Consider the following 14,582-nt stretch of genomic DNA (forward strand, 5'->3'; position numbering starts at 1 on the left):
AAACAAGGGTTTCAATTGCAGCACGCGAGCTTTGGGTTTGACGTTAAGAAAAACTTCTTAACTGTCAGGATGGTTAAGCACTGGAATAAATTGCTTAAGGAGGTTGTGAAATCTCCATCATTGGAGATTTTAAAGAACAAATTAGATAAACATTTGTCAGGGATGATCTAGATGGTGCTTGGTTCTGCCATGAGAGCAGGGGACTGGATTTGATGATTTCTCAAAATCTCTTCCCGTTCTAATATTCTATGATTCGATGTCCTGTTTGGAAAGATTTGCAAGCCTTCAACTTTGACTTTGATACACACTTTCAAACACTGTACCTTGGTCCGTTTTTCTAAGCCAGATGCTGCCTCTGGGAATACAGTGAGTGGTTTTGCTGAAAAGAAGTGTAATGCCAATGTTAGCTAAAATGGAGACAGATGAGATCTCTAAAATGAGGCCAGAGGTAGAGATGGAGTTCAGGATGATATCCTGGCCTCACTCTTTTCTTCTTTTCATACATTTTGGGTCAGTTAATTTGCTTATTGCCTACAAACACCATTGTTATAATTTCATACCTTATCAAATTCTTGTCCAATGTATTATCTCTAGTTGTATTATTATATTTCTCCCTGCTATGTTCTCCTTAAGTCCCTATTTTATAAATAGTATCGTAATAAAAGCTCCTGTTTGTGTTCTTTAATATACCTAGCACTCCAGCAATGTAATGGTCATCCTCAAATAATTCCACTGAAAGGTCATTTATTTTTCTGGTTCTATTTAAAATTATCCATATTTGTCCTATGCTCCATGTACATGTGCTAGTCTTTAATAAAATGTTGTCATTCTATAATTCCTCGCTTGTTTCCTCTCCTTGTCCTTGCTCTAGCCACCTCTTTGTCCCTCCAATTTTGCCTATGTTGTTTTGAGAGCCTTGTGTGCAACCTTCCGTTCTTTCTTGGACAGCCATTCTGTATCACTCCACCTTCTCAGCTCCCCATCATTTTTCTAATGACCTCCCAAAATATTTTCCTTCCCTGTTGAACCTCCATAATATTTCACTCTAATGATAGACTCTAATTTATTATTTAGATCTGCAAACAATTTGGGAACTTGTAGGAAAAATGCCTTGCAAAATAAAATTGTTTTATACTTGAATATGTTATAAGATACAGTCTTACATATGGCTGTCAAATTGGCCTTTTTGATATCTCTCTTCCCTATTTTTCAGGGTAAATCTCATAGTGTGAAGTACAGTGTGAAAGATATCAAGGGCAACAGCCCAGGAAGAGCTCTGGAGGATATGAGCCAGCGAGTGTATCTCTATGAGGGACTTCTGGGTAAGTTAATTTTTTGGGAAGTTGGAGGAGTTGCATTCAGAAGGTAGACTAGAGCTGGTATATTCCAATCAATGGCATCCAGAGAGTCTGTTCTCAGAGATATGTTCCGAATTTAGACAATAAATATAATGGTACTTCAGGTGGTATGTTTGGAGGGAAAAGTAAGATTTGTCCAGGATTAAAAACAGTAAGGGAAGATGCGTGAGAAATTGTAGTGTGCATGAAGGTTAGTGTGCCTGAGTCCCATGCTGGCATGTCCTTGAATATGAATGAACTCTGGAATCATAAGATGAGAAACTTTTTAACTAATAGGTGGCTTTTTAGCCTTTTTTCATTTGCACACCCCTTTGGAAATCTTAGATATAGTCTGCAGATTCCCCCCCCCCCAGCCCTGGATGAAACCCATTCAACAATGGCAATTTCTGGACCCACAGAGGTCTGTGGACCACAGGTTTAAAGCTAGTGAGCTTAGATAATGTATTGAAGGCCAAAATATGTTGAATTGTGCAGCTTAATATTTCTTGCAATAAGTAGCATATTTTTCTGCAAATTCATTTGATCTGAACTTGCCAATAATCAACAGCTTTCTCCCTCTTCCCCTGTTTTTTTCATCCTCTCCCTTTCTTTTTGCTGCCATGGGCCTGCCTGCTCGGAATTGTGCAGGGAGGGATAAAGGATCTGTCTGGGACCAATTAGAGGATGCAGCAATGGAAACCTTTTCTCTAAGTAATAATTTCTTCTTTCCACTTCTGTATGTTTGTAGTAATATCCTTGCTCAGCATTTCTTTGTATCATGGCCTGCTCTGTTCATTTGGTATGAGATGCACCCTTCCATAGTGAGCAGTGTTAAATGTAGGAGGAAGGCACTCACTCAGCGGACAGTTGAGAGTGCTCCTTGGGGAAGTGTGTTTGGTCTTTCTCTCTGTTGTGCCCTTGTTCGTAGTTTTACAAATGACCTTTTTTCTGTGCATATGATTTGACTTGTGGTATCTTTATGGAGTGTGAACAAAGGGGTTGATCCTCCAGTATCTGATTGGAATGAGAGCTTAAAACTCTTATTTAATGTTGTCCAGGTAAGGAGCGCTCAACACTGTGGGATCAGGTGCAATTCTGGGAAGATGCTTTTCTTGATGCTGTGATGTTAGAGAGAGAAGGAATGGGAATGGACCAGGGACCTCATGAGATGATTGACAGGTAAACTTACATGAGTTCTTTGGCAGTGCCTTTTTTCCTCATTATTTCATATTGGGGTGAAGCAAATGCAGGGTGTTCACAAGTTTGATTTAATTATGTGTAACGCATTTGCTACTACAACTCTGTAGGCCTCATTGAGAGAGTTGCACAGTCTGTCCCTTTCATCCTCCTCACATTAGCTTAAGGCCAGGACAAATGTTTCTTTAAAGTTCAGGGTGTCATGATGCTTCTTGTTAATGAGGAATCATAGAAGCATAGTTCAGGATGAGACTCTTTAGGTCATCTGGTCTAGTGGCTCTCAATCTTTGCAGACTACTGTACTCTTCAGGAATCTGATTTGTCTTGAATACCCCCAAGTTTCACATCTTTTAAAAACTACCTGCTTACAAAATCAGACTGGAAAATACAAGTATCACAGCACACTATTACTGAAAAAATTCCTACTTTCTCATTTTTATCACATAATTACAAATGAATTGAAATATAAATATTATATAGGTTGAACCGCTCTAGTCCAGCACCCTGGGGAGCTGACCAGTGCTGAACCATAAGAGGTCAGTATTGTCTAGAAGCATTAGCAACACTTCCACTGCTTACTGGGCTCTTTAGAAGATTTTTAGGGGTTGATTTATAGCTAAAGAACAGCACAGAACACAGAGAGCCAGGTCTGGTGACTGCATATAAACTTTATGGGACCACGGGAAGCTTGGCCACACCCATGATAAGTGGACATTCGGCTAACTAAAATCATGCCAGACCATGGATGTTGCTGGATCAGAGTGTGCCAGATTAGAGAGATTCAATATGTACGTATATTTCTGTGTATCCTGTATAGAGCAGTATAAAAATCCGTATGAAATTTTAGTTTGTAGTGCCTTTGCTCAATGCTTTTCATGTAGCCTACTGTAAAACCTAGGCAAATATCTAGATGAATTGATGTAACCACTGGAAGACTTTTGGTTCCCTGGGTTGAGAACCATTGATCTAGTCCAGTCCTATGCACCCTTGGTAGAACTACATAATAACTGGATCATTCCTGACAGGTGGCTGTTGAATCTGTTCTCAAAAACTTCCAATGGTAGAGATTCCACAACCTTGTTAGGCAGTTTATTCCAGTGCTTAACTATCATGATACGAAGTCCATTCAACGTATCAAGTTCTGTTCTCCACTTTCACCCTGCCAGCCAGTCAGCCACCCACATTCAGTCACCAATCTATGGGCAGGTGGCCAAAATAGGAGCTATTTCGTGAGGTGGGGACTGAAAAGGAGACACAGGATATGAAAAGCAACTGCTTCACTGGGCAGAGGTTGAGAGAGAAGTGAGGGCTATAAGCCTGAAAAATTAACCACTTCCTGTATAGGTTCTGTGCAGCTGCAGAGCAAGGGGAAGCAATTCCAGAAGGGTTGCTTTTGTACTGAGCTGACTGTTGCACAACTGTGATGTGATGGCTATGAAGCAGTTGCAGCTGGGGAAAATAGATAATGGAATCACAGAAATATATAACTGGAAGGGACCTTAATAGTCTTCTAGTCAAGTTCCCTGCACCGAGGCAGATCTAAATATTGTTTTGACCATTCCTGGCAGGTGTTTGTCTAATCTGTTCTTATGAACCTCCAATGGCAGATTCTACAACCTCCCTAAGTAATTTGTTTTGTTGCTAACCTACCCTTACAGTTAGGAAGTTTTTCCTACTATCTAAGCTAAATTTCCCTTACTGCAATTTAAGCCCCTTACTTCTTGTCCTCAATTTATCATCTACCTCCTTATCACAGTTGTTTACATAATTGAAGACTATTACTATGTTCCCACTCAGTTTTCTTTTCTCCATAATAAACAAACCCAGTTTTTTCAATCTTCCTTCTCAGAGATTATTTTCTAGACCTTTTAATAATTTTATAGCTATCCTTTGGGCTTTTTCTCATTTGTCTTTATCTTTCCCAAAGTGTGGTGCCCAGAACTGAACATAGAACTCCTGTTGAGGCCTTATCAGTGCTAAGTAGAGAGGAAGAATTACTGCTTGTGTCTTGCTTACAACACTTCTACTAATATATCCCAGAATGATGTTTGCCTTTTTGCAATAGTATTACAGTGTTGGTTCATATTCAGTTCACTGTACTTCACCCCACTCCTGGTCCTTTTCTGCAGTATTCCTTCATAGGCAGTTATTTCCCATTTTGTATTTGTGCAATTGATTATTCCCGGTTGAGCATTGCATTTTGCAGTTGCCCTTACTAAATTTCCTCCTATTTGTTTCAGACAACTTCTGTGCTTTGTCAAGATCATTTTGAATTCTAATTCAGCCCTCCAAAGCATTTACCAAACTGGGAGGGATTGCATTGTTCACAAACTTTATAAGTATATTCTCTGTGATACTATCCAAGTCATTTATAAAGCTACTGAGTAGAACCGGACTAGGACAGATCCTTGTGGAACCACACTTAATACGCCTTTCCAGCCTGTGAATCACTGACAATCTCTGAGTATGGTTTTCCAACCAATTTTCACCTTCTGTATTGTAGTTTTGTTTATGCAATGTTTCCTAGTTTGCTTATAAGACAGTGTCAAAAGCATTACTAAAATCAGGATATATCAGCTGCGTCTTCTCTCTGCAGAAGTCTGGTTACCCTGTCAAACAAGGTTGTTAGGCTAGTTGGACATATTTAGTTCTTGACAAATACATGCTGCTATTTATCTTTTTATTATCTTCTAAGAGCTTACAAATTGATTCATTGTTATTTGCTCTAATACCTTTCCAGGTACTGAAGTTAAGATGACTGATTTATAATTCTCTGAGTTGTCCTTATTCTTTTTATTGATTGGTACTATTTCCCCTTTCCAGTCATCTGGGATCTCTTCTCTCCTTCATATGTACCCACAGATAATCACTAATGCTTCAATGATCTCTTTATGCTTCCTTAAATTGCATAGTTGCTTAAGTGTTCTAGGATGTATTTCATCAAGCCTCGTTGAGTAGAAGACATTTAACCTGTCTAAGGACCTGTCTTCACATACAGCACTACAGCGGTTCTGCTATAAAGCCATGTGTACACTGATGGAGAAAATTGATGAAAGATGCACAACTCCAGCTATGTGAATTGCGTAGCTGGTGTTGATGTACCTTGCATTGATTTTCTGGGGTGGCCACACAGTGGGAAGTTGATGGGAGAAACTCTCCCATTGACTTCCCTTACTCTTCAGAACAGTAGCGTGGTTGATAGGGGTGCCCTCAGCGTTTGATTTAGCAGGTCTTTACTGGATCTGCTAAATTGCACTCTGGAAGATCAATCGCCAGAGCGTCGATCCTCCAGTAAGTGGAGGCATGGTGTAACACTACTGTGCCGATGGGCGATCTTTGCCCGTCAGCATAGTTAATACACCTTCCTGAGAGGCATTCTTCCTGTGTCAAATGAAAGAAGCTCTCCTGTCAACATAACATGGTCTTCATTGAGTGTTATATCATATAACTATGTTGATCAGGGATTTCAGTTTTTTATACGTGCTAGTGATGTAGTTAAATTGATACAGCTTTGTAGTGTAGACCTCACCTAAGTAATTCTTAATTTGTTGTTTCCTTTTTGGCCTCTTTTAGCCTCATGTTAGTCAGTCCAATTGCACTAACTTTTTTTGGTGAAAACTGAAACAAAAAAAGCATTGAATGCTTTGGCCATTGCTCCATTTTCTGTTGTCCTTCCCTCCAGACCTATTCTGTCCTTGATTTTCCTCTTCCTTCTACTATATTTATAAAACATTTTCTTTTTACTCTTTGGCTGCATCTATACTACAAGCCTCTTCCGCAAGAGGAAATGCAAATGGATGCTCATTTGCATATGTCACACTCTCATTTGCATTTCCTCTTTGGATCTCTTTTGTGCAATAGGTTTTTGCGCAAAAACAAGCTGTGTAGATGGAGCCCTTTTGTGCAAGAGCTGTTCTTCCTCATGAGGAAGAACTTAGAGTTCTCATGAGGAAGAACGGTTCTTGCGCAAAAGGGTGTTTTTGCGCAAAAAGGAGCTATCTATACAGCTCTGTTTTGCACAAAAGCCTCTTGAGCAAAAGGGATCCGAAGAAGAAATGCAAATGAGTGTGACATGGAAGTGAGCATTCCATTTGCATTTCCTCTTGCAGAAGAGGCTTGTAGTATAGACGCAGCCTTTATGTCCCTAGCTAATTTAATCATGGTTTTTGCCTTGGCCTTTCTAATTCTGTGTCTACATGTTTATGCTGTTTCTTTTACATTCACCCTTCATAATTTCCACTTTTTATATGACTTTCTTTGGCATTTCAGGGTTTTGAAGATTTCCTGGTTATACTTTACTATGCATTGGGATTGCTTTTCCTTGTGCCTTTAATAATGTCCCTTTGAAAACCTGTCAACTCTCTTGGACACATTTACCTTTTAGACTTGCTTCCCACAGAATCTCATCTGCCAGTTCTTTGAGCTTTCTAAAGTCTGCCTTCCTGAATTCCATAGTCTTTAGTCTGTTGGTCCTCTCCTACCGTTCTTTAGTCTCAAACTATTATAGTTTCTTGACGACTTTCACCCAAGCTGCCTTCCACCTTCAAATTTTGAATCAGTTTCTCCAGAATCCTAATTGGCAGAATCAAAACACTTTCTCTACTCTCTGTAATAAAAGGATATCTCCAATTAATTCAAAAAATGTGTTGGATCTGTGCCATGCTTTATTATTTTCTCAGCAACTGTATGGATAGTTGACATCCTGTGCTTCGGATTATTTTATTATTAAAAAAAAAAAGGCCTCATCCACCTCTCCTCATTGGTTAGGTGGTCTATAGTAGACCTCTGTCATGAATCACCTTTGTTTTTTACCTTTTTTATCATTACCCAGAGACTTTCAAAAAGTGTGTCTCCGACTTCTATCTTGACCTCAGTGCAAGTGCATACATCTTTGATATTCAAGGCAACATTTCCCTTTTCCCCTGCCTCTCCTTCCTGAACAATCTGTATGCTTCTCTACCAATATTCTAGTCATGTGGATTATCCCATCGAGTCTCAATAATGCCAGTTACGTAGTAATCATGATAATTCACTAGTATTTCTAGTTCTTCCTGTTTATACCAATGCAGAAAGTATGGGGAATACAGTTAGGGTGCTAAGAAATTTATTAATTTCCTCTCTGTATTCCTTCTAGTACTTTTTTGGGTTGTCCCCGCAGATCATGAAGGGAAACTGCTTGCTGGGCCTGTTGGGGAAATAGAATTGGTCCTCCACTGAGTGATGGTCCTTATGATTATTCTGTACATGGGTACACATGTACACCTTGTGCCCCATTCCAGAAATCTTTTAGTAAGCAGTGTATGTTGGTTCTCCTCATGCTACAAATAGAGTATAAAGGGCAGTGTGGGCCACTGCCTCTCCATGTCCTTTTTTACTATTGCATGCCTGGAGTCAGTGTCTTCCATGTCCTCTTCAGTCGTCTTTTTCTTTGAATATACAAATACAATATGTAAATAATTTTAACAATTTGGTATTTTAGTGTTTTTAGTAGTGGGCAAAGAGATGATTACCCTTTTAAATGGCAATTGGAGCCCCCTGCCAAGAATATTTCCTACTGGGAATCTCTCCATTTACCACTCTGTGCTTCCTTTGCCTCCGTGTCCTATATCCAGCACTTTTTTCTCTTCACTGCTGAGGTGAGTTGGATGAAAGGTATCCCTGGCACTGTTTCACAACTGGTTTTTCTCATAGGTACTTCTCCCTGGGAGAACATGACCGAAAGCGCTTGGAGGATGACGAAGACCGACTACTGGCTACACTTTTGCACAACATGCTTGCCTACATGCTTTTGATGAAGGTGATACTCTACTCCTGCCCTTTACTTCCCTTTCATAGTGGTGCATGCCAGATACAACTCTAGGTTGGACCTCTTTGGTCTGGCACAGTCGGGACTGGACTGGTTCCAAACAAGAGAATTTATCGGACCAGGGGAGGTGTCCCAGGGCTGGCCCGAGGCATTCTGGTGCCCCGGGCACAGGTGTGCAGCGCCGTCCCCCGTGTGCGAGGCGCAGGCCTGCCCCGGGGTGCACGCCGCATGTGCGGCCCGGCTACGGCTGCTGGCGCGCCGCACGGGGCCCGCCCCCAGAGCGCACGGTGCAAGGGCAGCTTAGTCCATCCCAGCTGTCGCTGCTGGCGTGCGCGCCGGGCTGTGTAGGGCCCCATGGCCGTGGGGGAAAGGGCGTTGCTGGCCAGCGCCGCAGGGATGCTGGCGGGCCAGCGCTGCGGGAGCTGGGCGCGTGGCGCCTGATGGCAGCTATAAGGAACACCGCGCGTCCCTTACAGCTGCCATCAGGCGCACCCCATCAGTTGGTGCCCTGGACAGCTGCCCGGCTCGCCCATGCCTCCGTCCGGCCCTGAGGTGTCCTTACCATCAGTCTCATGCCAGCTGGTCTTCTGCCTCTGGTCCTCTCTAGTCCCTCCCCAGAGGGGCTGTCTGCTCTGCTGCTGCTGGCCCTGGGCTGCCTCTGGCAGCCAGGGTTCTCTTGTCCCTGGCTCTGGCCTCATGCTGCCTTGGGCTGCCGGGGTTCTCCGTCCCCATGCTGCTGCATGCTGCTGCATGCTGCTGCAGTTCTCCAGCCTCTGACCCTGTATTGCTGCAGGCGGCTGGGGTTCTCCAGCCTCTGGCTCTCTGCTGCTGTGGGTGGCCAAGGTTCTCCAGTGCCCAGCTCCATGCTGCCAGAGGCAGCTGGGCTTCTTCAGCCCCTGGCCCTGTGCTGTGTGGGTGGCCACGGTTCTCTGGCTCTGCACTGCTGTGGGCTGCCACGATTTTCCATCTCCCACCCCAGTATTGCTGGTGGTCCTGCCATTAGACTCCTGGGCTCTTTAGATGTTGCCGGACCAGAGTGTGCCAGTGTTCAGAGGTGCAACCTGCACATAGAAAGGTGGGGTCATTTTCAGAGCAATGCACAAGAATTAAGTTGCACACACTCCTGACTGATCTTAATCAGAGCCAGGAGCTAGACTGCTATATTGCATCATGAATTTATGCTTAGTATTCATGGCTTAACTAATCCCATCACTTTGATATGATGGCATAGTGTTTAATTTACACATAGTGTGCTGCTGGCTACTTCTAACAATGCTCCTAAACTAAATGCTGTTGAACAGCAGTAACACCATTTAGTGACAGGGTCTTCACCCTCCCTTATATGTGGAAGAGAAAATTGCATTCCCTTTCTTTACAGGAGAGTTGCACAGAATACATGCTCATCCATCCTTATGGTTTCTCTTTATTTGTCCTATTTACCTGCATCTATTCTGGAATCTGGAGAGTATTTACCTGCTTAAACAGTAGCTTCCTCTGTTCCTTTGGAAAAATTAGGGCTGACAATAGAGCAAACATTGAGTAAAGATCAGTTCTTCCATCCCCTTCTGCTGTGTCTGGATATTTTGGTTGTGATAGGGAAAGGTAAATAACTTGGTCCCATACTTGCTTCCTAGGTTAACAAGAATGACATTAAGAAGAAGGTGCGTCGTTTGATGGGAAAATCACATATTGGATTGGTGCACAGCCAGCAAATAAATGAGTTACTAGACAAAGTGACTAGCCTAGTGAGTAAAGAAAAATCACACCACCATATCCCTGCCCTTTTCTGGGAAAAGAGACAATAGAGAAATTAGTCTCCAATTTATCAGGGCCTCTGGATATTGGCTTGCTTGACTTTCAATACTTTTAATTCAAATATAAACTAACTGTCTGAGAAAATATAACTTATCTGCCAACTCTGTTGTTATAAATATGCTGTAGATATTTTATATACAGTGACTCTAGAGGAATTGCTAAATGTATATATCCGATTATATGGTAGTATATTTTCAGAAATAGTGTGCAATCACATAATTAAAATCTGTATCATAAGAATGCATACACACAAAGTACATTTGATCAACACTGGCTTTCTCATTCCTGACTTGGTTGTGTCATGGTGCAATGTTAATTTTCTCCCAATATAGCTTTTGTATACTCTGTATTATTTAAAAGACTAACAGTAACTTGATACAATAATGTTAACAGAATTCTATATTTTTCTGGGATTGAGGGTTAATTTAGGAATGAATTGGAGGGAAAGAGGAGAAAAATGATTAGAGGTCTGGAGTGATTGACTTTGGAATAAGATTAAGAGCAATTATCTTGGTACTCTAATAAAAGGGATGCAGCATAGGAATCTGAATAAGCTGGAATTGCTTGCCTAAACACAGCTAATTGGAAGGGGAAGGACTTCATATTTCTACAACCATTGAGTATTTTTAAAATTAAAATAAGAAGAGGAATTGTTGTATGATAGGGATCCCCAAACTTTTGAGATACTACTCATTAGTGGGGCCACTTCTTGAGCCAACTCCCAGTCACATTCCAATTTGCAGTCACATACCAAAGCGTACAACTGCTTTCATGGAAAAGCTTTATGAACACAATCACTAATCAGTTTCTCCCCTGCCAGTCAGTTCCTCCTACATCTCAAAACAAACCCTACTCTTCCCATTACACAGTCTCATTCAGCTTTCCTTTAATTTCAGATTCTAGATTGAGTTTTCACAGTGAAGTGTTTTCAGCAGTTCTGCAAACTATAAACTGTCAGTTGTTCCCTTTACCTCCTCTCCCTGCTTTCAATTAGTTCCTCACCCCAACATTCACAAAAGATTTCTCCTTCAATCAGTTTTTTACAAATCTGTTTTCCACACACTCAATTCCAAATGATTTTTCAGTTCTCACATTTTCATTTATATCTATAGTCAAAATCATTCTCCTGCATTAAAATTCACTTCTTTCTCTCCCTCCCCACATTTAAACAAAAACAAACAACCCCTCTATTGCTAAAACAATATAAAAAAATCTATTGCTCCATCAATCTTCCTGGCCTCTCAACTCCAGCATTCCTTTTAGGCTGCTTTCCCCATGTTTCCATACTGAGGCCCTGTTCTAATATCCTTTTATCACTGCTACCCTTCCCACAGACTGGTTCCCGCTTCTTCCTTTTCCTTCCCCATTCAGTCTCCTTACTTTTACTGCTGCCTACTCTCCCATTAGCAGTCCTGCTACGATTGCTGCCTCCTCCTACATCTTTGCACCACCTCCTTCCTTTGGCCCAGCTTCCCCAAAAAGTACCTTCTAGCCTGGATCTATACATGCAAAGACTTGTATAGTTGGTATCACAGAGACTTGGTAGGATAATACACATGATTGGATTATTGATATAGAAGGGTACAGCTTAATCAGGAAGGATAGGTGGGGAAAAAGGGGAGAAGATGTTGCCTTGTATATTAAAATGTATACACTTGAACTGAGGTGGAGATGAACGTAGAAGACAGATGTGTTGAGAGTCTCTGGGTTAAGTTAAAAGGGGTAAAAAACAAGGGTGATGTCATGCAAGGGGTCTACTACAGACTACCTATCCGGGTAGAAGAGGTGGAGGAGACTTTTTTTAAACAACTGACAAAATCATCCAAAGTGCAGGATCTGGTGGTGATGGGGGATTTCAACTATCCAGACATATGTTGGGAAACTAACACAGCAGGACACAGACTATCCAATAAGTTCTTGGACTGCATTGAAGACATCTTTTTATTTCAGAAGGTTGAAAAAGCTATTGGGGGGGAAGCTGTTCTAGATTTGATTTTAATTGAGAGGGAAAAACTGGTTAAGAATTTGAAAGTGGAAGGCAGCTTGGGTGAAAGTGATCATGAAATCATAGAGATCATAATTCTAAGGAATGGTAGAAGGGAGAACAGCAAAATATAAACAATGGATTTCAGGAAGGCAGATTTTGGTAAGCTCAGAGAGCTGGTAGGTAAGGTCCCAGGGGAAACAAGACTAAGGGGAAGAACAACTGAAGAGAATTGGCAGTTTTTCAAAGGGACATTATTAAGGGCCCAAAAGCAAGCTATTCCGCTAGACTGCCTTGGCTTAACCAGGAGATCTTGCATTATCTAAAAATAAAAAGAGGTAACTAGGACAAATCACAAAGGATGAATATAGGGAAACAATACAGATAACCAGGGGCAAGATTAGAAAAGCAAAGGCACAAAATGAGTTCAAACTAGCTACAGACATAAAGGGAAACAAGAAGACTTTCTATAAATAGATTAGGAGCAAGAGGAAGACCAAGGACAGGTTAGGCCCATTACTCAGTGAGGAGGGAGAAACAGTAATATGTAACTTGGACATGGCAGAGATGCTTAATGACTTGTTTGTTTCAGTCTTCACCAAGAAGTCTGATGAAGGACTGCCTAATGTAGTGAATACTAGTGAGAAGGGGGTATGTTTAGAAAATAAAATAAAAAAAGATCAAGTTAAAAATTACTTAGAAAAGTTAGATGTCTGCAAGTCGCCAGGGCCTGATGGAATGCATCCTGGAATACTCACGGAGCTGATAGAGGAGGTATGTGAGCCTTTAGCTACCATCTTTGAAAAGTCATGGAAGTTGGGATAGATTCCAGAAGACTGGAAAAGGGCAAATATAGTGCCCATCTATAAAAAGGGAAATAAGAACAACTTAGGATACTACAGGCCAGTCAGGTTAACTTCTGTGCCAGAGAAGATGATGGAGCAAGTAATTAAGGAATCCTTCTGGAAGATAATAAGGTGATAGGTAACAGCCAGCACGGATTTGTAAAGAACAAATCATGTCAAACCAATCTGATAGCTTTCTTTGATAGAATAATGAGTCTTGTGGATAAGGGAGAAGCAGTGGACATGGTATACCTAGACTTTAGTAAGGCATTTGATACAGTCTCACATGATCTTCTTATCAATAAACTAGGCAAATACAATCTAGTTGCGGCTTCTATAAGGTATGTGCATAATTGGCTGGATAACTTTTCTCGGAGTAGTTATTTATGGTTCACAATCCTGCTGGAAGGGCATAACAAATGGAGTTCGGTAGGGTCCTGTTCAATATCTTCATCAACAATTTAGATATTGGCATAGAGAGTACGCTTATTAAGTTTGCAGATGATATGAAGCTGGGAGGACTTGCAACTGCTTTGGAGGATAGTTAGTTCAAAATAACCTGGACAAACTAGAGAAACGGTCTTAGGTAAATAGGATAAAGGTTAATAAAGACAAATGTAAAGTACTCAACTTAGGAAGGAACAATCAATTTCATACACATAGAATGGGAGGCAGCTGTTTAGGAAGGAATACTGTAGAAATGGATCTAGCAGTCATAGTGGAGCACAAGCTAAATATGAGTCAACAGTGTGACTGGACACTCTTCTAGATCCACCCTCCTATGTGCCAGGGAAGTGGGGAGCTGAGATTCAGTGTCAATCTCCAAAGCTTCCAGGGGATTTGCTGTTGCATTATTCCCTAGGTAGCCTAGTTTACCAGCCTACACGTTTTGCTTCAAAATGATAGGCTCTATCTGTGGCTCAGTGAAGCACTACAAGGACCATGCACTGCACTCCCGTTATAAGAACATAAGAATGGCCATACTGGGTCAGACCAAAGGTCCATCTAGCCCAATATCCTGTCTGCTGACAGTGGCCAGTACGACAGTGGCCAATGCCCCAGAGGGAGGGAACACAACAAGTAATCCTCATGTGATCCCTTTCCTTGGGAATATAATTATATAATTGCTCCTTGGGGTGAAAGCAGTAAAACAAGAGGAAACTGACTGGAGGGGAAAGCAGGTAGGGAAAAAGTCATCTCTCTTGGCTGCTACAATGTGACTATTAAGTGGGTAGAGTGGGAAGGATGGTTGCATTTCATGACACTTTGGAAAAATGTGTTCTTTTGCAATGGAATTGTGGAGTCTATGTAGTCCCAGTTGAGGTGAGGATAGTTCGTGCCTCTGAGTATTCGTTCACAGTCTCTGCAGATTCATTCTGATATCAGGAATGTGTTGGTGGGAAGCCTGATGGTGGTATCCCTAGGTAACGCTGGAATGGTTCTCCCTCAGCAATAGCTTCAACAGCTGTGGCCAGGCCCACCCACAGTGATTCTGGGCCCCAGGGCAGAATAGCCAATGCATTTCCTAGAAAGTGAATATAAAACATTGAAAGAAGCACAAAGTAAGAAAACACTTAAAAGTATCAAATGGGTTAAAC

At 41.5% G+C, this 14,582-nt stretch overlaps 1 protein-coding gene across 28 annotated transcripts in view; it reads left to right on the forward strand.

Moving 5' to 3' along the window:
- Positions 1-14,582, forward strand: part of MADD (MAP kinase activating death domain) — a 125,909-nt gene that overhangs the window by 84,075 nt on the left and 27,252 nt on the right. For 22 of the 28 annotated variants that reach the window (XM_075927624.2, XM_075927623.2, XM_075927628.2 and 19 more), the window contains 5 exons: positions 1,214-1,322; positions 1,986-2,048; positions 2,396-2,516; positions 8,226-8,331; positions 9,975-10,085. In XM_075927624.2, the coding sequence (XP_075783739.1) occupies positions 1,214-1,322; positions 1,986-2,048; positions 2,396-2,516; positions 8,226-8,331; positions 9,975-10,085 (510 nt within the window). The remainder of the gene's footprint in view (positions 1-1,213; positions 1,323-1,985; positions 2,049-2,395; positions 2,517-8,225; positions 8,332-9,974; positions 10,086-14,582) is intronic. The other 6 variants (XM_075927633.2, XM_075927640.2, XM_075927644.2 and 3 more) reach the window with 1 other exon arrangement.

The sequence above is a fragment of the Pelodiscus sinensis genome, chromosome 5 (genome assembly GCF_052426305.1).
Source record: "Pelodiscus sinensis isolate ZL-2025 chromosome 5, ASM5242630v1, whole genome shotgun sequence".
Lineage (NCBI taxonomy): Eukaryota > Metazoa > Chordata > Testudines > Trionychidae > Pelodiscus > Pelodiscus sinensis.